Source organism: Lepidochelys olivacea, assembly GCF_965140295.1.
Source record: "Lepidochelys olivacea isolate rLepOli2 genome assembly, chromosome: 12".
NCBI classification, from domain to species: domain Eukaryota; kingdom Metazoa; phylum Chordata; order Testudines; family Cheloniidae; genus Lepidochelys; species Lepidochelys olivacea.
This window is the reverse complement of record NC_140422.1, coordinates 16,412,717-16,436,986: the sequence shown is the minus strand read 5'-3', so window position 1 is coordinate 16,436,986 and position 24,270 is coordinate 16,412,717. Positions and strand designations below refer to the sequence as shown.

The 24,270-nt window shown below is 39.1% G+C and overlaps 1 protein-coding gene across 11 annotated transcripts in view; it reads right to left on the bottom strand.

Annotated features, from left to right (window-relative positions):
* The window catches only part of ZNF423 (zinc finger protein 423), a 324,425-nt gene that overhangs the window by 220,208 nt on the left and 79,947 nt on the right, over positions 1-24,270 (bottom strand). For 5 of the 11 annotated variants that reach the window (XM_084644430.1, XM_084644429.1, XM_084644433.1 and 2 more), the window contains exon 3: positions 1,210-1,278. The exons of the other annotated variants lie outside the window; for them this stretch is intronic. In XM_084644430.1, the coding sequence (XP_084500556.1) occupies positions 1,210-1,278 (69 nt within the window). The remainder of the gene's footprint in view (positions 1-1,209; positions 1,279-24,270) is intronic. 11 annotated transcript variants of the gene reach the window in all.

Below are 24,270 nucleotides of genomic sequence, written 5' to 3'. Positions count from 1 at the left end.
TTAGAGCTAGGATTGCTTAATCTGATTAGCATAAATAATAGTTTCTTATTGTACATACTGCAAAAAAAAAATCACACTTACTGATATATCCAGGAATTCCCACAAGGTACATATTATTGAGAGGGTAGCATATTAACACTGACATACTGTTACCAAGCAACACCAGGACAAATCTGTATGTAGCACAGAGGTTATGTGGAAAAGTCAACACAAGAAAACTGCTGGCACTGGTTTGTTTAAATAAATGACTGCTAATTAATTCTAATAAAAAAACTTTGTGTTTCACAGATGTGCATGATCTGTACAGCTGGCATACTTGAGCTGCAAGTATATAGGATATTCAAAAAATTCACAACCACTCACACTCAACAGTGTCTCCAACAAGATACTGAACAGACTATTGAATGTCCAAAGGATAACAACCATTTCTAATTGTTGCTTTCAATGTATTTAATCACTTGGCTGCATAACTGAAGTGGAGGCTTCAATTTGAATGATCAGCCTTGAAAATATAACTTACGATGCCTAAAGTTACAGAAAACAGCCAGTTTGTATTGCATCAGGTTTGAAATGTTTGCTGTGCATCAACACACGAATATTTTACCCTACTATCTTAATGACAGTCTGGACAATAGTGTTAATAAAATGTTATTTTATATGCCAGTACGGTTACTGTTTTCAGTGAGTCTTAATCATTTTTCTTTGTAAGCGATGGGTTTATTTTCTAGAAATAAGGCTAGTTCTTCAAAAATAGAAAAGGCCAAAATAGATCAGTGTTACTAAGTGGCATGCTGACCTAAGAAATACACCAAGGAGAGGAATTCATTAAATTTGGCTTATTTGAAAGTTAGAATCAATGGCCTGCTAAACCCAGGGTTGTGAGTTCAATCCTTGAGGGGGCCATTTGGGATCTGGGGCAAAAATTGGGGATTGGTCCTGCTTTGAGCAGGGGGTTGCTCTAGATGACCTCCTGAGGTCCCTTCCAACCCTGATATTCTATTCTAGTCTATATAATTAATATAGTGGTGTATAGCATGTGAACTGTTCATGAATTTCTGTATTATGGAAACCATACAATTTTTTAAACTGACACTTTTAAAATAAATTACATACACAGGGTGAAATCTTGCCCCCATTGAAATCAAACTCTGATTTGACTTCAATGGGGCCAGGATTTCACCCATTATATTTTGTATGTTAAAAGCTCACCTTTTTCTTCTGTGTTTGTACAGAGCCTAGCATAATGGGCTCCCGATCCTTGAGTAGGGATCTTAGGCACTATGGTAATACAAATAATAATAAACAAAAATAAAATTTATTGGCATCAACTGGCAGCATACAATTAGAGACACAAAATGATGGGTCTAAATCCCAAGAGGTTATGACCACCTGCAATTCCCATTGATTTGCAGTTGGGAGATGCAAGTGCACATTGCCTCTCAGGATTTGGTCTATAGAAATTAGCGATGGAAAGAACCTTTTAGGCAATTTCAGAATTGCAAAAAGACAGGGGTAAGTAAAACATGGCTCTTTTTCCTATCATGGCAAAAGGCAAGCAAGTTCATTTTGTGCTTGTTCTGATATATTTTCAGCACAATTTTGCAAGGCAAGTGCAGGATTATTCCCTGTAGCAGGGATTCTCAATCTTTTTTTTCTGAGCCCTCCCCCCCCCCCCATATGCTATAAAAACTCCACGGCCCTCCTGTGCCACAACAACTAGTTTTCTGCATATAAAAGCCGGGGCTGGCGTTAGGGGGTAGCAAGCAAGGCAATTGCGTGAACCCACATGGTACAGGGGGCCCCACAAAACTAAGTTGTTCAGGCTCCGCCTTCAGCCCTAGGTGGCAGGCCTCAGGGCCCTGGTCTTCAGCTCCATGCGGTGCAGCTCCAGCTTTCTACCCTGGGCTCCAGCAAGTCTAATTCTGGCCCTGCTTGGCGGCCTCCCTGGTTGAGAACCACTGCCCTATAGCATATTATCTAGTACTAAGTCCAATCTAGTTTTAAATTCCTCAGGTTGTGGGGCTTCTATCAAAAGTATGTCTCATTATAGTTGATACTACATTCACCTTCTAATTGTGCAACAGTTCTTTTGTAAGTAGTTTAACCAGACACAGGTAGAACAGTAATTCATAAAGGAAATGCTTACACCTGACAAGTTATAACAGCTATACATGTAAACTTATGCATACCATGGAAGTCACATTGGTCACTTTTGAAAACGTAAAGAAAAACAAAAAAAAAGGCCAAGACACTGACATCTCTAGCTCACCAACATCTTAGCAGAGCAGTCGCACTGTGATAAAACAGTCATTACACTCTTAAGCCAACCCACACAGGGACACAGCTTCCTCCTGGACTCGTCAGAAGAGAGGACCAGAGTCACATGCACTGAATGGAGGACATGCCCCTTATGAAGGAGAATCTTAGTATCTTGGGGCTCCCAACAGCAGACGAGGAAGATCCGGTCCTGCAGAATTTCTTTGTAAAAGAGTTCCAAAACTCCCCCACCATCCCAATATATGCAGTAGTACTTTAGGACGCACCTTCAAAACCCACCATAAGGTGACTACCCAGAGGGCACATTCACAGCAACATATTCATACCCATTTGATAAAGACAGTATCTTAGTAGCAGCAAAAAAAAAAAAAAAGGGGGGGGCAGGGGCAAAATATGGCCTTACAAAGGTTTAAAATATTTCCTAAATGTTTGTCCAGAGATGCAGACGAGGTGGTTGGAGCAAAAGTCACAGATGAAAAGGTTTATAGCCTAAGGGATGGAAGCTTTGGTGTTATAACCAGCCAAACTGATGGAGCTAAATTAATCCCTGATGTAACTCCACTGACTTCTGTGGTATTACACCAGAAACAAATCTGTCCCATGTTTTACCAACAAGGCATAACGTTCCTGTGTTGTGATTTCGTGTCGGCCAGTGAACTCCTAAAGGCAGAAAGAAACTTCACATACAATTAAAAAGTGTGGACAAAAGAAAAACTAAGGGTAAAAAGCCTAATCTAAAATGTTATTAATATGTGTTTTTCTACTGTTAAATGTCAGTTCAGGGTCTGTGTTTGAATTAACTGTATTAAGTTTGTTAACATTTAAAAGCGGTCTCTGATATTTTGAGATAACAGAGATGCCCAAATTTATCGGCAGGTTATAGTCCAAGAACAATAAATTTGGGCAAAAAGTTATTAATATTGTCCAGTTAGAAAGAGCAAACAAATCTGAGGGTAAAGAGTGTAGGCAGAGAAGTTTCTCATTTGCTGTATATTCCCAGTGAAGCATGTTTTTGTAGCTTAAGATCTTCTTTAAAAATCCTTTTAAAATATTCAAATCTTTATCATGTGCATGCTTGTGTTGTACCTTACAATTGTATGTATATACAGCACAAAAGCAGCAGTGAATGTAATTGTTAGTAGTTCTACTTTGCTATATTACAAAATAAAACTATTTCAAATGCACAAAAAGAAGCCAATGTGTTGGTTCACAAGACCAAGTTATGTCAAAAAATAAAAGTTCAATCTGAGCGCTAGGTTGAGGCAAAGGCACTCTGTTGATCTCTAGTACATGCTAAGGGGATCAAAAGCAAGCATGTTTAAAACTCTGAAGTGCACAGCAGCCTAAGTCTTTCACACTCAGTGTCAATACACCATAAAAAAAAGAAACAGGAAAATGGCTGAAAAAACAAATGAAGACCACAGAAAGGACAGCACATGCAATACTGCGGTAAATTGCAGGTATCGTCAAATTGTATGGGACCTGTATATGAAAGACGTCGAAGCAACTGAAATTCAGGTTGCTATGCAATCCACTCACTGCTCAAACACACACTTCTTACAGACTTAGAATTCTGTGCATCAGTTCCTCTCCTCTCTCAACAAGAGGAAAAAACAATCATAATACAAAAAAAATTATTTGATCCAGCATGTAGTTAATGTTGTTGGCCTCCTAAGACGTAAAACTTAATAAAATTGATCTCACTGCAGTGCTGTAATGAAGAACAGTAGGATAAGGCTACCCTTGAACCATGAAAATTGTATATTGTTACCTCCTTGTGACCTCCTAGGGCTATGGCCATTCCAACTTCTCCAAGCTGTCATTTGTTTGATTCTGACAACAGACTGTACAGGCAAGCAAGAATGGAAGTTTTTTTTGGAAGGGCAGGGATGAGGACAGGCTGCTTACTGCTAGATAACTCTTTCAAACAACAATAAATTGAATTAGTAATGCAGAATTCCACACACTAACCCAACTTAAAACTACTATATGAAGCGAGTTAGGAATAAAATATTAATCTGTATAGTACTCAAAAGTCAGTGTCTTTCAGGTGAGGTGTATTGTATCAATGCTACAGCATTTCACAACATAATAGTAATCACCACAATATGGGTTCTGAATTAACATTTTAAATATATAAACTTTTCCTGGTGTTTTTCTTTAACTTCGTATGGGGGAAGAAATGCACATTGGGTTCACGGGTAAAGAGTAATCACCACTTGTGTGTTTAGTGGAAAAGAATGTGTTTTAAAAGGACTAATTGAGCATTAAATTAGGAAGAGGAAGGTGGCTGTTTATGTCTCATGCTCTACAATCTGATAACTAAACAATTTCTACCACTGTACTTTTTGCAAAATTCTTAGATATGAGGTCTCCCAGCTCTTTGTGATAACCTAAATGTAACAATATTTTGAGGGCACGACTTTAAACTTAACTATCTTATTTATAAAATATCTAATTAATAACTTGCAGTATTAAGAAAAAGCCTGCGAAATGGCTATTTTTAGGCAAAAGGCAAAGTGGAGGTTCTCCAAAACACAAAGTATGTCTGGTGGGATTTTTTTTCACCACCAATAGTTCCACACTAAATATTTGTTTTTCCTATGTATGCTCGTCTTCTGTTGTACAAAATAAAGAAAAGAAACGTTGGTTTCATTCTTGCCTTAACTCACTTTGATTTGAGAATATAGGTTTCTAAAATTCTAACTGCTATTTCCAAAAGATAATTCCTGTTTGAACTAGAGCATATTTTGGGTAAGTTCCACAGCCTGTGTTACACAGAAAGTCACACTAGGTGATCATCACAGTGGTTACTCCTAGCTGTAGAGTACTGTATATGAATCTCTGGACAGGAGTTACTTGATGTATAGAATATAATGTAACAGAAAAACTTAAAACACTGAAAATACACAAAAGTAATGTTTGAAAGTCTTAGATGACCTTTCTGTTTCCTAGGGAGTTCTGAGTTGTCTGTATATTTCAACAGTACACCTCTTGGGACAAGTACAATGGGTGAAATTCCCACTGACTTCACTCAACATCTTCATATATTTGCAAGCACTGTCAGTGTTTAAGTACCAGAATTTGCATTTGTGAATACTTCTTTGGACCTTAGCTCATTTTTGGGTTTACTGATTTTGGTACATGCACATACAGATACTAGGTCTGAGCTAAAGCCCTCTGGAGTCAATGGGATTCTTTCCACTGACTTCAGTGAGTTTAGAATTAGGTCCTATAGGCAAACACACACACAAAATAACTTCCTGGAACTTTGGCTTTCTTGGATTTCAGGCCATCCACGATATTATTTAGTCAAGATGTAGTAGAAACTTTTTATTAAATGATGCTAATTTTTTATTGTTCAAACTGTCATTTCATTTTCCATTATAGCAGAAATCTCCTATAGGAGCACTCAGATTAAGTTTCTTTATTCTGTCTCAAGTAATGTGTCACATTTAATCAGTTTTTAGTTTCATTATCGCTTAAAAATTAGAAACCAGTTTCTTTGCATCTTTATTGCATTTTTTTACTTTACTTACTGATAGGTTATTAAACTTGGATATTTTAGACATGCATAACATATGAAACAAATTCCTCACTGTCTCTAACCAACTTTAGCATTAGCTTTTTTATAGTTTTTAGGTTTATTTTCACTGAAAGACTGCTCGTAATTATTGCTCATGTTGTCCCCAAACACTTATGTTACTAAAGTGTGAAATGTCTTCTAACACAAAGACAGATCTCTGGGAAGTAATTACAAAAATGCATTCGGGGCAATAATTCTATATTAACTGTCAGCTGCATACATCTCCTGAAAAGGCACTTGTTATGAAGGAATTATTTGTGTGGCATTTAAAGGCACTGAAGGCAAGAGAAAACTGCAATACATTAAACCAGAAACTCCAACTCCCTCATCAAGGGTCAATTTATTTTTAAATCATTATCCTGAAGTCAAACCAACACCTACCTGAGTGTTTATTGTAAAGACAATTTCAATACACAAACAGCCTGGATGCAATTTCCCATTTACAGTGTGGTACAATTAACATCCCCTTTTTTAAAGAGTTCTCTGAGTAGCCTGTCAAAACAGGTATATCCAATAATTCAAGACTTCTATTAACTGCTGGCTGATGTCACCAAAAAGACTTATTAATGATTTATGAATACTAAAACGGCCTCACAACTGACCCTGCACATTAAACAAGTACCTGAGTCATTATCAAGAAAAGTGTGAGAAAATGTGTTAATACACATTGAGCAGAACTGTTATCCTTTAGGCCAATCCTGCAATCCTTAGCGAGGCAAATGCCCCATGAAATTAAAGCGTGTTTTATATGAGTAAGGAAGATAGGATCTGGTACTCAGCGTTACTGAGATAGCTCCACGTTTCAGTGAAAGGGTAAAATGAACCACCAGATAACAATACGATCACAAAATATACCTAAAGATGTTCACTTAGTGTTAACCAAACCTGTGGGGATTATTAAGAACAAAACAAAACAAACAATAGGATTAGCTCGAGCTTTTCTAATGCTTGTTCTGGAGCTATTTACATTTTATTACATTATGCTACAATGCATTCCTGAACAAAGACAACAAAAAAGCATCTGAATTATTATTTATTTGTACAGCACTAACAATGTGCTGGTACTTTGCAAAGTGAAGCAGGGCATACATCTTATCAGTTGTTCAATATTTGGTTGGTTAGTTGGATATATATGGAGATGTGAGTGCTTCCCTGACAGGAGAAATACTGTTTATGGAATTGTTGGAAGAGAATTTTTAAAAACTGGAACAGTGGGAGGAGGGCAAGGCTGACTGGGTCGTGCTAAATGTTTAACTGTTATGCATTATCCTGCTTTAGATTGTCCCCAGATTAAGGGTTCCATTTCCTTTGTGCAGGAAACAACTGTGTAAAGTGAGCAGAAACTCTGCAAGTTTGATGCATGGCGCTTCTACCACTTCTCTATCCCTTCATGGAAGCAGCTCAGGATTCTGTCCCTGTAATCCATGGATCTGGAAAAGGCAAGGGAGATCTAACCACAAGCCCCTTTGTCGCCACCAGCTCCTGACTGCCCTTGTAAGCATGCCTCGAATTCAACTACTATTCACTCCCCCTATCAAGGCTGGGCGTGATTCTACAGCCTGCAGTGCAGAGGCCTTAGGTTGCATTAACCAGTGCTGCGTTCCTCAGCCAGCTCTCCTACTGTCCCGTAACTGCAGGGCTAGAACCACTACCAAGGTGCTTCTGCCGAGCATGAGGAAAAGGAGAGAATCACCCCATTGGCAAAACTTCCCTCTTCCGTGAGTAAAGGGTTAGAGTAAGGCACTCCATGTTATCTGATCCTAAAATGTTATGGCACTTCTTCACATCAACCTGTCCAAAGCCCATTGCATTAATGGGCTCTGAATCAGCACCCCATCTGTGTAACTCCATGAGAGTTATATGCAGTCCAGTAAAGAAAAACACAAATTTTGGAATATATTTCAATGAAAATACCTGTAAAGTTCTTGCTCCTCTGGTGTCAGCCTAAAGAAAGATATTCCAGCTCCAAGAATGCCCTATCGTGAAGACAATTCCATCACAACTTTTTTCATGATATCACTACCACAAAGGAGTTATTCTAATGCCAAATAGCAATTTGCTCAAAACCTCACAGATCATCAGTGGTATTCAAAATAATGAATAATAACTTTGCACTTATTTGTAAAAACTGCTCAAACTATCACATGCATGAAACTCTCATTCATTTTCTAGAGGTATTTGATAGCTGTGCAACAGATTATAAAGTCAGTGTTCCATCCTTCTGCAGAGTTTCACATGCATGATTGTGCACAACTGTAATTAACGATTTTTTTTTTTACTTTAAGGTGGAGCCAGATATATACATGGTTTAAATCTATAGTGCCCTGAACAGATTGAAAATTCAAATGATTTAATAAAATTCACATGTGGCTTGTTTTAGCAGCTGCATATCAAATGGAAAAATAAGATATTGACCAGTTCTCCTTAGAATACCATCTGTTAGTAACTGCTCATTATAACAAATCTGTTGATTAAAAAAAAAAATTATAGGTTTCAGAGTAGCAGCTGTGTTAGTCTGTATTCGCAAAAAGAAAAGGAGTACTTGTGGCACAAACAAATAAAAAAAATTATAGATAGTGTAATTTATCATTACAGACAAAACATGACTGCGTACATAAGCGTCTTCAAATCCCCTTATGCATATCCAAAATGTTGGTTCTATATTTAAATCTTTTTCCTATGTCAGGTCTAAAAAAGGAAATTGCTCCTTCGGTCTCTGGATTTGGGCTAGAATTTTGCCTTCTGATCTGTAAAAGGGCGCTTATTGCAAACCAAGCCTTTAGGAGTCTCTTAGCAGCAAACTTAGTAAGTAAGGCCCTGATTCAGAAACACTCTTAAGCATGTGCTTATTCAAGATGGCATTTAAGCACATGCTTAAGTATATGTTTAAAAGCTATCATGAAAAGGCATGCATTTCTCAATCAAAACCTACATGATTTTTGCATCTATGTTTGTTAATTTTTATCTATAATTTATATTTGGAGTTTTAAAGAGTCAGTAAATGCAACCATAAAATGATATGCACGGTAATGAAAGAGCTATCATATTCAGTAAAATGCGAACAAAACTAAGTTATACAATTAATATTAAGGAAAGAGAGAAAAAGAACAATAGAAGGAATGAAGCCTAGAAGCTGCCTAGATCATTCTCTACTGACAGTGACAAATGTGCAACTGAATGTGTATGGAATAGACTCTGCCTCTTCAGTATTATTATGATGAATGGAGGTTCTTCAGACTTTGAGAACAGACATCCAAAATGTATCCATGGCACCCTATTTTCCACTATAGTCTCAAGTAAGACTCCTATTGATGTCAATGGGAACCTTGCCTGACTATGGAGGGCCCCAGCATGTGCACCTGTGGTCTGATCCAGCTCCCACCAAAAACAATGGATAACTCCCATTGACTACAAAGGGGGTTGGATCAGGAGGAAAAACCTGCTTGGCCTTCTCACTGCAGTAGTGTGTGGTTAAACTAAAGTTAAAATTTTCAAAAGTGTCTAAATGAGTTAGAAGCCTAAGTCTCTTTTTTTAAAGTTACCTTGCTGCTTAGGAATGTACGGCCTGGTCTACATTTAAAATTTAGGTCTACATAGCTACGGCACTCAGAGGTATGAAAATGCATACCCCTAAGGGCTGTAGCTATGTCAGCCTAACCCCTGGTGTAGACGCAGGTAGGCCAGTGGAAGAATGCTTCTGTCAATCTAGCTGCTGTTGCTCTGGCAGGTGGTGTTCCTATAGTGACAGACAAACCCCTTCCATTGCTGTAGGCTGTGTCTACACTACTGGGTTATGGGAGCACAGCTACAGCACTGTAGCTATGCCACTATAGCCCCCTTAGTGTAGATAGGACCTAAGGTTCACTGAAAGTCAATGAACAGTAGCAGAATAATATGTATCTGAAAGTCAATGGAATTTAAACTCCTACGCACCTACATGGTTTTTGAAAATGGGACTTAAACACTTGAAAATTTTACCTAGCTCTCATGAAGCATGTGTATTACCTGAGTTGATTCAGATACGATTTCTTTAGGTTGGTATTTAGAGCATGGTACAGGAGTTCAGTTGGCTCTTTTTTCATATTCATTAACTTGCTTAGTAAGACTTTTATTTCAACCAGCAGAGAGCAAGGAAAGATTGTGCATCTCTTCTTATGTAGGTTAGAAAAGCATTTAAAAACAGGAAGCCACGCTATCAGAAAAGCCTCACTTTTGCGAAAAGCATTACAGCCCCAGTAATCCTGGTCAAACTTCCTTACATAAGGAAGAGTAATGTCCATTTCTCCCTTGCCCAGCTACTCTTATGACAGCCATGTTACAAACCAGTGCAGAAATCAAATTAGCAGAAAGTCCCAATGAATTTCCTGTCATTTATTGTTCCTCCCCAGCCTTTTCCTAAGTTTTAAATACACTGTATTTTTAGGTTACGGATTGAGCTTTATTTCCATTTTTTAACAGGCTTTCAAATAAAAATTAATCTTCCTCAACTTTCTCTTCTAATTTCTTTCCTTCATAACAAATATCAAAAATACTAAGTGTTTCACTTGACAAAGCCATTAATTCTGCAATTTCAGATAATTAAATTGAGCAAAGCTAAGTATTTAAATATGAACTAAGCGAAATATACTTATGCGTGGCTCATGCTGTTAGAATTCTGCTGCACGATATTCTGGTACTGTTCATTTATTAATATGGTAAACCTGATTTGTGACACTAGTGAATAAGGAATGTACTGTTTTTAATAAAAATAAAAATAAAAAAGTTTCACTAAGAATTGTGAATGAAGCCGCAAATGAAATAAACTAATCCCTCTGAATGAGCCCTCAGCAGTGCACTTCCTGTATCCAGTTGAAACGTGCACTCAGAATTCATACTTTCTTTGTGTTAACTAATTTCTGACTAGAGGCTTTCAGCTATGTATTTCTAGGATAATAAGTTAGCTGCAACAGTCCTCTAGTGTGGTGATCTTCTTAGCAGTGATAACACTTCCTCTTAACGTGTTCCTTGGTTCTTTTTCCTAACGGTATGTGGTAAAGGAAGCGTGAAAAGGTATTTAAAAGAGTTAAAACTAAGACATTAAAGCCCTGTCTCCCTTCAGCTCCTCCTCTAACATTTCAGGTCGTGAGTGCTAAAACAGTAGACTGAAGTGCAGTATACAACATGAAGTAATTGGCAGAGTGCTAAGAACCTGTACAAGGGGGCTTTTTATTGTTAAAAATAAATACATAAATAAAATACTTAAGTATGAATGTTTTGGGGCAAAACTGAAAATGGGTAAAAAAATGGAGCAGCCAAAAATCCAAACAGGGGAAATACTTTACATAATTAACCAAAGTCTCTCCAGAATTTTCATTAGATTTTTTTTTTTACTATTATTATTTGTACTCATGCCTTCTGCTTCTCATGTTTCTTGCAAACCACCTTAATTGGGCTCTACAGTATATGCCGAAAGTTCCTCGACTTCTTCCGCAGTCTCAAAGGACACCTATGAAAGGTGGTACCTGAGACTGCTCATAATAACTGTTACCAGACAGAGCTAATAATGACCCTCTTTCACTAATGAAAAAAAAAACATTGTTGCTGCTATAATTAAGCTTGTGAAGAGTTTAGTTGAAGAGAAATTAGATTTATTTACATGCTGTTCTGTTGCTGATGAAGCACCAGCTATTTGGGAGGACTTCTAATTAACCCTAATTTAGTTGATGTGCTCTTTTGCAGTCCCATTCCCTGTGTACTCTGTACAAGGTAAAATGTAATAATAATAATAAATTAGCCATTTTAAAAGAGTAGGTTTCTTTGCAGGGGACCAGCCCCAGATTTAGTCCTTAAATTATTAAATTTGCATTTTAGCATTTTAGATGCTGACAATTAAGAAACCCACACTCGAGAACTTAATTCTACAAAGCAGCAGATTCTACACTGAAACCCTATGAGAGAAGGGATTACATGGTAAAAAAAGGCCTTTTCTTTCACCTGCATCCTACATGTAAAATGTTGCACATTTTGTGTTGTTGGCCTTTCCTATACCTACTGTCTTTCTGAAGGAAGGCACCAGTGCTTCCTTTTGTGTTACATCATTCACCCACCCTAAAGAACACACGAGGGGAGCAAAGTTAAGCAGAAAACTCCATAAGGAATACTCAAGTGTCTCGTTGCATTGAAGGGATGGGGTTTGCTGGTTTGCAGAGAGCACAAGAAGCCTCTCTCTCATACTACATGGATCTCCATAGGATTTTTGCACAGATCTCAGGGGATCTCAGCCCTTCCCCACTGTTTACCAGGTCCCCACTCCTGCGTGATGCCACAGCTTCTTTACCCTTTCTTCTCACTTCTGCCCCCCACATCTCATCAATGGATAAAAGAATGTACAGGGTGGGACTAGGGAGAAGGTAATCTGAATGGTAAGTATGAACTTCCCTCCTGGAGATCTATACAGTGTAGAGCAACTCTCCCCGAGCCCCACTAACCCTGTGGGATCCAGATCATGTGGGGTTTCTGGGGACATGCCCATGTAGATTCATGGAATGAGGCAGTATTATGCCACATTGGTTCCCTTCTCTTAAGAGGTTTAAAGCCAAAGGGGAGAGATTTCTCATCCTCCCACCCTGTTCACAATACACAGTGTGGAGCCTAGATTTAAAATCACTTCTACTTCCTATGTCTTCAATAAATTATATACTCTGATCACAAAGTTCATTAACCAGATACAGATTTAAAATATGACTACAGTGTCAAGCTAAAATCACTTAACTCGTAGGACATTTTTTCTCACCTAACATTTTGTTAATGGTTCTGTAACATGTACAGTATGTATGCAACAGTTGTATAACCAAAAGCACTTAAAATACAAATAGGTTTATAACTTCAGTGTACAAAAAAGCCCAGATGTTCACCACTCTATTTTTAACTGTTTTGGAGGAACATCCTTGCTAATGACAATTCTTATTTCAGAATACACCATAAATACTGAACCACCCACACAATGTGCTCCGATCTCTTTTTTGGAGGGGTGGGCATAAACAGCAAATAGAGACTATAGTGTGATTCTGCAATGAAGGCAGTACCTTAAACATAAATGCAGATATGCAGAAAATGGCATCTATAAAGATGACGTTGCTGGTGTCTTCAACATTACAGCTGCGTGAAACACTTAAAGCAAAACCCAAAGGAAAATTAGGGATTTTGCTATTTTTCATCCAGAGTAAATTTTGCCAATTTGGCCATTAGCTAACTGGTGTTTCAGAAAATGCTCAACAATAGTGCGTACATCCCAGTGGATGGGAAGCTAAAAACGAATGATGAAATATAATTTGCATTTCTATTTGGTCTTCATCTATTCCTCCACTAAATAGCATGTGTGAATAGTACTCTAATGAAAGTAGGGAACTAACAGTAGTGGGTAAAACCAAGTACAAAGCAAACAGCCAGGGACAAAATGACATCTCGTGTAACACCACTGACTTGCTGACTTCCATGGGATTTAACCAGGAAGGGGTTAACACTATTGTACAGGCTTCCCCCTGTGGGTCTGCCAAGCATCTCCATTTTGACCTGCAAAACCTGTGCCCTTCCTGCCTGTAATGCTCCTCCCATTCATAACCAATGAATCCACAAATTCATTTTCTTGTGTGATCTTAAAATGGGTTTTTAAGGCAGGTTTCTGGAGGTAGAAGCATTTTTTCGTAAAAGGCATCCATTTTATTAATCAGGATGTTTACCTCTTCCTTTCTCCGAGTTACCTGCTCCTCTGAAAAACACAAAAACTAGACAGAGAGAAAAGAGCTGTAGCAGTACAATACTCAGTACACTCCAGGCGTTACAAGACACAAATACAGGGATCCCTTTCATATAGTTGTCTCACAAGCTCCTAAATTGTGGTACAGGTTACAGGAGAAACTACCAGGAATGTCAATTCTCCACAACAAAAATTAGCAAAAAAAAATGTATCCTCAGTCAATATAAAGTCTTGTCCATGAAAGTTAAGAAAGTTGTTTTACCAAGTAAAATCAATTGCTTTTGTGGCACTGTGGGCCAAATGATGTTCTCACTTATAGCTACGTAACCCTATTGACTTTGAATATGGTTCATGGATATGATAGAGAAATATGCAAATTCATTTACTTTGTTTAATATGATCAAGCTTTGAAAGCCCAATGATTTTACATGAAACATTTCTTTAATAGGATAAATGGTCACCTGTTTTAGAATGTATATTCTAAAGAAGAGCCTGATACAAAGCTGTAATTAAATAAGTTATGTACAGAGGGTGTTCGTGTGTGTGCATGTGTCTATACACACACACACAGTTATTCTGTAAACTTGGCATTATTCTATTAGTTTAAATCAAAGATGCAGAACTGAAGACATTGCCACTTCAGTTGAAATTAAAATGAAGAAGAGAACATATATTTTAGCTGTCTATGTTATTGTTCAGAGCTTTTGGAGGAAGATAGGAATTGTCACATCAGAATTTATCAACAGTCCACGTATCTCCAAAACTGGCCAATACCAGATGCTGGCAAATTTGTGCCAGTAAACACACAGAAGGAAATTTTGGAATAATCCTCCTATTGTGAACCTTTGATCTGTTGTTCCCAGTAGAGGTCAACTCCAAACCAAATCATTATGTATTTCCCTTCCCATTTTTATCTAATACCATAAATGGAATCAATTAAAATTTTAGAGATGGAGCAAAACTGGTACCTCAAATCAAAACTCCTTCAAATTTTGGAAAGGTCAGAATATAACTCTTTGGATCAGAAACACTTCTATGATTTTCTTTGAGCTTGCCCCAAAAGGAGACTACATTCCCATCTGAATTCAAATGAAATCTCATAAAAACAGACCATGAGATTTCAGCGCCATATAATCCAGATTTGAGCCCTACCCCTAAACCAGCCTAACCATGAACTCTAGTCTCCACCTAATCTGATTCCATATTTGAACCTATCCTAAATTAAATTAGGGGAATAGAAAAAAAACCCCACCATTTAGCTAGTGAAGTATTCTTACATCATTTGCCTCTTTCTCCTCTTTTGTGTTTGTGTTTTTAGAATTTAGATTAACAGGTAATAAACAGGCCACATAACTACAGTCCTTCATGTGATTATATCATCTCTGCACCAAAATGTTCTTTGTAGTTAAGATAAAATGTACAGAGCTAGAGCTACAAACCTAATTGTGGAGCACTGTCCTCAAGTAGTTCCCTATGCCAAGATGTTTTAGTCAAACCCTTCCTTGTGATACATATCCACTGGTGTGCATATGTGCACCAATATTTCTTTCAAATTGAAAATTCTCTCTAGCTGTGGTTCAAACAACAGCTAGAGGCTTAAAATACATACACATACTACACAGAGAGCATCTCAGTGGCCGTGGTTTTCTTGATCCAAATGAAAGCTTCCAACTGAGAGGTAAGAAATTTGCCTACAAGTCCCTCCATTTTATGCTAGCAAACAACTCGCTAAAGAAATGCTGTACCTTTCAGCATTAAGACATTAGGAGAGGCGAAAGCGTGGGAAGGGATGAGAAGTGGCCACCACAAGGAAAAACTCTGCTAAAATTACCTGACTTTTCCTTCCAACCTTTTGATGAGTTTAACAGAAGTAAATGTAATAGAGTTTGTTTGCTAACAAAACAGCAGTTTCAGTGAATGTCAAGAATTTAAGAAAACACAGATTTGCTTTAGTTATAATGATGTTCACAGTGCAATAATGTTTCACAGACCTCAAAAACACCTTCTGGGTTTTGCACAAAATGTTACACTGAACTTCATTTTATATGTAAAGTTTAAAGTTCTCCAGTTTAAAGGAAATAGGAATACCACAGTTTTGAGTTTTGGTACTTCTCTCTTCAAAACAGAGACAAATGCTTTCTCCACAAATACTGTGTAAAAGTTTTACACCAGCAATGAATGTGCTAAACTTTGTGTGCCTAGAAAATTAAATACAAACAAAAAACCAAACACTTGCATGCATTCACTTCCAATGTATCAAAACTTCCAGCAAAAGTGTATTTTGCAGCCAAAGTACTTTACTGCTGCTTAAATATCAATGAACTGAAGAAGTCCGTCTTTCTCAGTCACAACGGTACTTAAGGAAACGTGAAGCTGCAGCAAACATGTCTAAATCTGCACGCTGTGCAGTAATATTCAGTTTTAATGTCAGTTTTACTTTTGTATTCCAATTTTTTTATTGCTAATTAATTTGATCCTTTTGAAGCAAATGTCTTTAAAATGAGGCTTACATTTGTTCCTCCCTTACCCATGCACTTCAATTTCATTACAGAAGCTGTGTTGCCAAAAGGAGACAATTCCTCATTTTTGGTACTGTGCCCTTGAAGGCATCTTATTAGAAAAGACCATTTCTTAATTAACATTTTTGATCTTTAATCCATTACACATTCCTTTAATCCCACACGGAGGAGCTTTTGGCCCACTTCCTTACAGTGACTGTGGGATGCAATAGGCTTTAGCAATTTGTGCTGAGGGCTCTCTCGCAGCTGGACTCCAGAAAAACTGAGTGTAGGTCTGACTGGTCAAGCAGTATAGATTTTCATCTATGATTTTTATATAGAACACATTTAGACAACCACGACTCAGGGTTAAAAAAATAACACCCGGAAGTCCAGGTTTACAGATGGGATCATACTATTAACTTCTATGGAGGGCTTTTAATCTTTTTTAAAATGAGTAGCAAAATTCTAAGTGGAAGATTTAGCAGATCACCAACATGTAAAGTGTACGAAAAATACAATGCACATAATTACAGCAATTATGTGCTAACAGACAATTAACATTACAGGCTTCACAACTCACTATGATTTTTTTTTTAAATATAATGTATGTAGCCTTAAGTAAATTGGTCACTTGGTTGTTTTGATTGGTGGGTATAGGAGGTAATGGTTACACATTAGATCAGCAGATCTAAGAACAAAATTGTCCACAAGCCAGATAATTCAGTTAGAGGTTTGATCTTGTCAAAACTTTGTGAAATACAGACAACATTTCCAAGCAAAATATGTGGTTTTTCATTTCTCTGTTCTGTATTCTGTAGGTATTCTGTCTAATAACTCACACGATGAGTGCCAAAACCATCCAAAAGGCATGTGTGTTAGAAACAAGACATGGCTAGTAAAACATGCAAATAAGCAAGCAGTTGATCACAAACTTGATGTATAGTTGCATCAAAATTCAAACTTATTCTACCTTTTGTACAGCAGTATCTACACTCCCAATGCTGTAGAATAATAAAACGAGGGAAAGGGCTAAAAGCTGAAAAAGTGAGTTACAATATATGGGCTGGATCCTTCTCCCACTGAAATAAATTTTTACTAACAAATTTACTGGGAGCAGGATTGGGGCTTATGCATTTGTCAGTTCTTTTCTATGGCTCCACTTTGGTTCTTCTGGAATCAGCAAGTCATTTCATAATATGGGCTTGCTGAAGATATACCCAGAAAAGGGTGGGTCACACGAGTATTCCAATACAAAGAGATAAGCATGCTGAGCACGTGCCCCACCCATAGTACAATCCAATGGTAGGTTTCTGCACACATCTTTTAAACCTTCCCCTCTGCTGCTACTCTGCCTCTAAAAGTACAACAGCCATTTGTCTCAGAGTGAGAGCCACAAGGCATGTCCAGCCTTTGAACAGTTTTCCCATTTAAAAAAAAAACAAAAATAAAAGATTATAAAATAAATCCAGGGCATAATTTACTTGAATCCTTGGCTCTAGGTAAGCGCAAAAGCTTTTCTCTCTCACCACAGTAGTTGGGCCAATAAAAGATATTACCTCACCCACCTGGTCTGTCCAAGTCAGTTTATATTAGTTTTTAAAATAAGGGAGGGAATTGGCTATGGTAGCTCCTAACTCTGGTTCTCCCAGTAGCACTATAAACCCTTTGAAGTGGGTGCTACCTTCATATTTACTGTCTTCTACAACACTAAGCACAGTGTCTCTGCTTAATATGTTAAAAATAAATGATTGTTCATATCCACTTAGCGCTTATGGTCATGTCGAGTAAGACCCACTAGACATCCCTTCCAACCTAAATGACTCTAGAATTCTGTAGTGATAAGCAAAGACTGTTTGGGCAAGGAACTGGGAGTTCCACATAGCTCACCACTGCAGAGGGATTAATATCAAATATCCTCATTCAACTTGGAAAAACAGTGGTGTTTATTTGTTCCATTTGCATATTTCCTTCAGTCTTTTGTTTAAAATTCCCACTCTTGTGGCTAGCATAATTTACCTTCATCTCAGCTATCAATCATCTACTGTGAAATGTATATTCATTTTTTTCTTAGAAAACGCCAGACCAGTTTAATATGTTCTGTTACTTTTATTTTAGACCCATTCAATCTGGAAGTCTTTAAGTACCAGCTACCGCTACAATGTCTTCCAGCATTCCACAAGATAGAAACTTGTGTAACAGCTGAAGAAATTGTTCATTGTGGGAGTTTTATTTAGCCTCTCCTGATTTCTATGTCTACAAATATTAATGGAAAAACCACTGCAGCCGCCTCTTGCCGATTCTCAGCTCTGTTGTATGGCATCCTTCTTCTCTCTCCCCTACCACCAGACCCAAGTTTGGAAATGGAAAGCCACTGACCTACAGAAACTACTCAACAACCTGGATCAGCAAGCTGGTGTCAGTCCAAAAGAATAAGCCCCCTCAGACAATGGACTGAGCAAGAGCTCCACTCAGTATGCAGTGGGATCATTCTGGTCTACTGCAAGATGGGAGAGGCACTGGAGGCCATGGTACCAGGCCCTGTGTAAAATAATAGCTAGAACATGATGAACTTCTGAAGAGGCATAGTAGGAGTTTAGTGTTAGGGATACAGCTTTTGTACTGCCTGTTATGAAAGGAGAAAAAAAGATATCTGGGGGAGGGGAGGGGCTGGGGGAGTGAGGGAAGGGCTGTTAAAGGAAGAAGGCAGCATTTCTTTTAAACTTCTAGGCACCAATATAGGATTGTCAAGGGGTAGAGAAAAAGAAATAAGGGATGTGGGGCAGAGAGACACACCTTCCATCAAGAACAATGAAACTTAAAGTGCTTTGAAATCCCCATAAAAATGAATAAAGTATCTTCTAGAAAGTATGATTTGCCTGGTCATTTAGTCTTCTTTTGTCACAAAATCTACAGGAGGTTAGCAAATCCAGAGCACTGTAGAATCTGATAAATTAGAGATGAGAAAACCTAGTAGGTCATTTTATCTATCCCACTGCCAATGGGAGATAGTTCCTACAGTGTATTTTCAAATGCTTTGTCCAGTCCAGTCTGAAAATGACCTAAGTGATAGGAGATTATTCCACACACTATTAGATCTCACTATTGGAAAATGTTTCCTGATATTCGGCCTAAGATTTCCTTTGTTTAATTCATCCCATTACTGCTCGTTCTACCCCCTTGGGCCATTCTAAACATTAGATCTAATTTTGATCTAAAAACACAGACATTTTTCATCTTCATTCCTTCCCTTGCTTGGGCATCAGGAAAGTGACAAAGCACCATAAAAGGAAAAACCACAGAAACAAACTGCAGTCAGCATAAAGAAGATGAGAAGCCATTACCTCTTGTCTACCTCTGGCAAATCCCTCTAGCACAGTGGTTCTCAAACTGTGGGTCGGCACCCCAAAGTGGGTCGTGACCCCATTTTAATGGCTTAGATTTGCTGGGGCCCAGGGCCAAAGCCGAAGCCAGAGCCCCACCGCCAGGGGCCGAAACCAAAGTGGCAGGGCTCAGGTTACAGGCCTCCTGCCTGAGGCTGAAGCCCTTAGGCTTCTGCTTTGAGCCCCCAGCTCAGGGCACTGGGGCTCAGGTTTTGGCTCCCCCACCTGGGGCAGTGGGGCTTAGCTTTGGCCCTGCCACCGCGGGCAGGACGGCGTGGCAGGCTCAGACTTCAGTCCCCCCTCCTGGCATCCTGTGGTAATTTTTGTTGTCAGAAGGGGGTTGCAGTGCAATGAAGTTTGAGAACCCTTGCTCCAGCAGATATGACAACACCTGACCCAGAAGGAACAGCAACCCTCCTGGGGAGTGGATTTTGATAACACAAGGCCTTTGAGAGAAAGGAAATTAAAATGGAAAAAATACAGCAGATGAAAGCCCAGGATTCTGAGGTTTGGAAGACACATCTCTGAAGGGACAAGGAATTGAAAAGATATAGGTAAACAAGACATCCACTCCGAGCAGTTAAAACACCATTTTGAGAAATGGGTATGTAAGTTTTGTTACATATGTGCTGCAAACCATACAAGGCACAAATTATTTCAATTCTACATTGACAGTCTTGCAAAGCTAAGAAAACAATAGCTGGAGTCCAGGAAGAATAAAACGCATGCATATACCCCTACCTGGACTGGACTTTCAGAATTAAGGCTGTCTAAAGCCCTTTGTTGTCAATTTTTGCCAATTTTTACCAAAATATTCCCTGGTTTTACAAAACCTTTTTTTTTTTTAAACTGATTTTCACCCCAATTTTGGACCACTCAAGTACATGGAAATACTTGATTATGTTAAGAAAATATAATACATTAGACAGACTAATTTATTATTCACATAAACACATCTAAGTGTAAATGAGAGGCTGCCTGTTAAAGTAAGACAATGTAGCGGAATATACACACATGTGCATATACATACGTACTGTTGATGTATAGTTCATGAAATACACCAGAGGATTAAAATGCTTTCACTTTCAATACTCTTACTTTTCTCTATTTGTTGCTACTTTCTGTTCTCTCATCCCCCAATATTAACCCCTATATTTACCCTCCAAAAAAAACTAAAGTTAATTTTTGATTCAGTTTTCACTAGTTTTTGTTTTAAATTTTTGTAATAAACACTGATAAACTCCTGGAAAGTTCTAAGCAAAATAAAAACCAAAAATGGAGGGCCCTGAGGCTGTCACAGCACCGTTAACTTGCTGACATGCGCTGGGCCTACTAGTTGGCAAATATGACTTTAAAAAACTACATTTGGAACAAGAGAGGGAAAACTCAAAATGACAGTAGACCCACCCCCAAAAAAGTTTTCCCCCTAAATGTGGTGAAAGATTCACTGCTAGGGTGACACAGTGTGCATAATGTTTCAGTTCAGATGGCAATTTTTTTTTAATAAAGGAGAGATGCCTCCAACAATAGCACTGACAATGGAAACACCACCTTACTCTTAATCACAGTGGTTAATAACAGTAGAACAGCTATAATAAGTGGACTTCAGTTGAGTTCAACCCAAAAGACCTCATTGAGATATGGTAGATTTGATCTTGTCTCAGACATGGATAATACACTGTAGTATTGTATATAACTTAGAAAGAATGGCAAATATCTCTGATAGTACAGAGATATGCAATACAATGCAGTGCATTATACCGTATGATGGTGTCCCAACTCTTCCCCAGCTAACCTATCCAGGTAAGCACATAGCCCAAGTAGTTCAATTTGTTGGGATCCAGAAGTCTACACTGCTGCAGATGTCAACTGTGCCATTTGGGGGAACTGTCCTTAATCACTGAGTGGCATGACAGTATTAAGAATGCACCATGTTTCTTTGGCTTTATTTAAGTAGCTTTGTGACTCTGCTTTCAAATAAAATTATTTTTAAAAAGGACGGAAGGGTGATTGACCTTGATAACTGATTTTTAAATTACCTTTTATTTCCTGCCCTCTCTACCCCAGGAAATTAGTTTGCCTCCTAAATGCTATAGCTAGATCTTCCCAATTAACATTTGTAATAATAAGTATTTTCCAGATAATGCCATAATACTCAAACAGGTGATACTCACACAGGTGTGTGCATGTAAATTAAATACTGACACACATGCTGTGCACACATCAGATTGTTCATTCTTGTAGGAGATTCCCTTCCTAAACAAAATGAGAATACCTATAACATCACACCATCTGAGACATCTGAGAAGATTTATAGGGCAACATCTGTTTCCATGAGAGATGTGTGTGTCAACGCAGCATTACACAACGCACGGCAATGGCTTCTGAAGGAACTGCTTCTGGAAGAATTTAATTTTTTATAGTTCTCCTTTTTGTTAAAGTGATACGGCCACAGGATGTCAGTCAAACAGAACGCAGAAAGCATGGGTTCTTCTGTCACTCCAGCTAACAATTTACTGTTCAAAGAAACATTCCGATTTCTGCTGGGCTTGTGTAACTATGGACTGAATTTCATTCACAGGAAGTAATTTCCCTTCTAGACAAAGGCAAAGTTTCCTCAGGGGCCCCTACAGCTTGCAGTAAGATGGGACGGGATTATGATATTTTTAATTGCCACTTTTTAGAATATAACTGGCCCCCAAATATTTTATCTATCTATATTAGATGCTTATAGTATCTGAGCCTCTCAAAATGTTTTGTGTATTTATCCTCACAACACCCCTGTGAGGAAGGGAAGTACAGTCACAATTACCTTTCTGTTTTACAATAAATTAGATATATGTAAAATAAAAGATAAAGATAAAACTTAAATTTTCCACAGTATAGCAATGAAAGCATGTCCTCTTCTGAGAGGATGTACAGTATTAGTATATTACACCTAAACGATCAAAGAAACCTCAGCAATAGAAAACAAACAAAGTATCCAAAACAAAAAATGCTATTAGTCCTTTAGGGAATCAAGTATTAACCTCGTTATATACTTAAGGCTCGTCTATACAGAGACTTAGTCCATGGCAAGCCAGGATGTGAAAATACAGAGCACTAACTTTCCGCACACTTAAGTTCCCATGTGAACGCTGTTTCAAACAGCAATATGTCAAAGCCCATTATGGATCTTTTAACGAGCAGCAGCAGAGTCCAGGCAGCCAGTTAGCATGCAGCAGACTAGAGTGCTGTAGATCCACATCCCAATTTGCCGCACCCAAAGATCTGGTCTACACTACACAGTTAGGTCGATATAAGGCACATTACATCAACCTAATTATGTCAGTGTGCACACTACAGCCTTGTCCCGCCGTTTTAAGTGCCATACTACACCAACGGATTAACTCCACCACCACGAGAGGCATAGGGCTCAGGTCGGTGTAGTTTACTTACATTGGCTGTTGGCTGTCTTGTCAATTTCACGGAACCTCACTCAGGGAGGTGAGAAGCCCAGGCAGCTGCCATCCCCCACTCGGAGCAGGGAGGAGAGACACTCGGTCAGCTGGCTCCCTCTCCCAACTGGGAGCGTGAAACCAAGAACGTGGAGGGCGGGGGGCAGCTGGGCTCTTGGCAGGGAACTGCAAGGAGAGCGGTCAGCCCCCTATAGCCCCAACCGCCCCTCTTCAATCAGTGGAAGCACTTCTGGTGAGGACACACACCACCAACAGGAAGAGGGTAGTGTAGAAATAGGATTTAATGATGGTTGACTTAGGGGGGTAGTGTAGACATGCCCTAAGTCTCCATTGAGACAAACCCTTAACCGGTATGTTTACCCTGCAATTAAACACCCGCGGCTGGCTCGTGTCAGCCGACTTGGGCTTACGGGGCTCGGGCTACGGGACAGTTTAATTGCAGTGTAGATGTTCAAACTCAGGCGGAGGCTCAGGCTTTGGGACCCTCAGGAGGGAAAGGGTCCCCGAGCACAAATCATCTACACTGCAATGAAACAACCCTGTAGCCCCAGGCCAAAAAGCCAAAGTCAGCTGACGCAGGCTAGCCGCAGGTGTTTAATTGCAGTGTAGACATACCCAACATGGTCAGGAAGATGGGAAGCAGAATGACAGTTAGTAATTGTGACAAATAAGCATGGCTGGCTCAGGACCCAACTTCCAAACTGAGAGGAGGCCTTCTCAGGAAAGCAAAAGGCAAAAGGAGAGGGACAAGTCACATGATATTCCTCATGAAGTTTTCCCTATAACTGTTCCAATGGTGGGTGCGACAGAATAGGCTATTTGGTCAACCCAGCCTTCCCCCACCCCTTGCCCCAAGATCATCACAGGCTAGATGATCAGCAGAAGACATGGGCCATCCACTCAGAAGCCTGTACCCCCAAGGACATGCTGACAGGATTCCCATAGGGGACAGCTGCCACTGGGGGTGCAGGGACAGAAAGGTAATATAGGAATACTATCTTTCCAGAACAAACTCTGAAGGATTAGTGTGGGGAGGATACGTATCTCCTCCTGCGTTCCCGCTAAGGCATGCTCCTGCATGGCCACACAGGAGCCCATCAAGAGCCGCACACCTAATGAGGAGAGCCATGCAGGCACACAGGCCCTGGGGCCTGGAGAGGAGAGAGATGTAGGGTGAGGTGGGGAATAGGGGGTGGAGAGCTTGGGGTGTGCAGGGCTGCAGCAAGGAGATGCCTCTCCCCCAGCCCCAGAGCTGTTGCAGCAGGGAGAGGCACCTCTCCCTGGGCCGTGGGGCTGCTGCAGTAGGGAGTCCTCTCTCCCTGCCAGCCCCAGG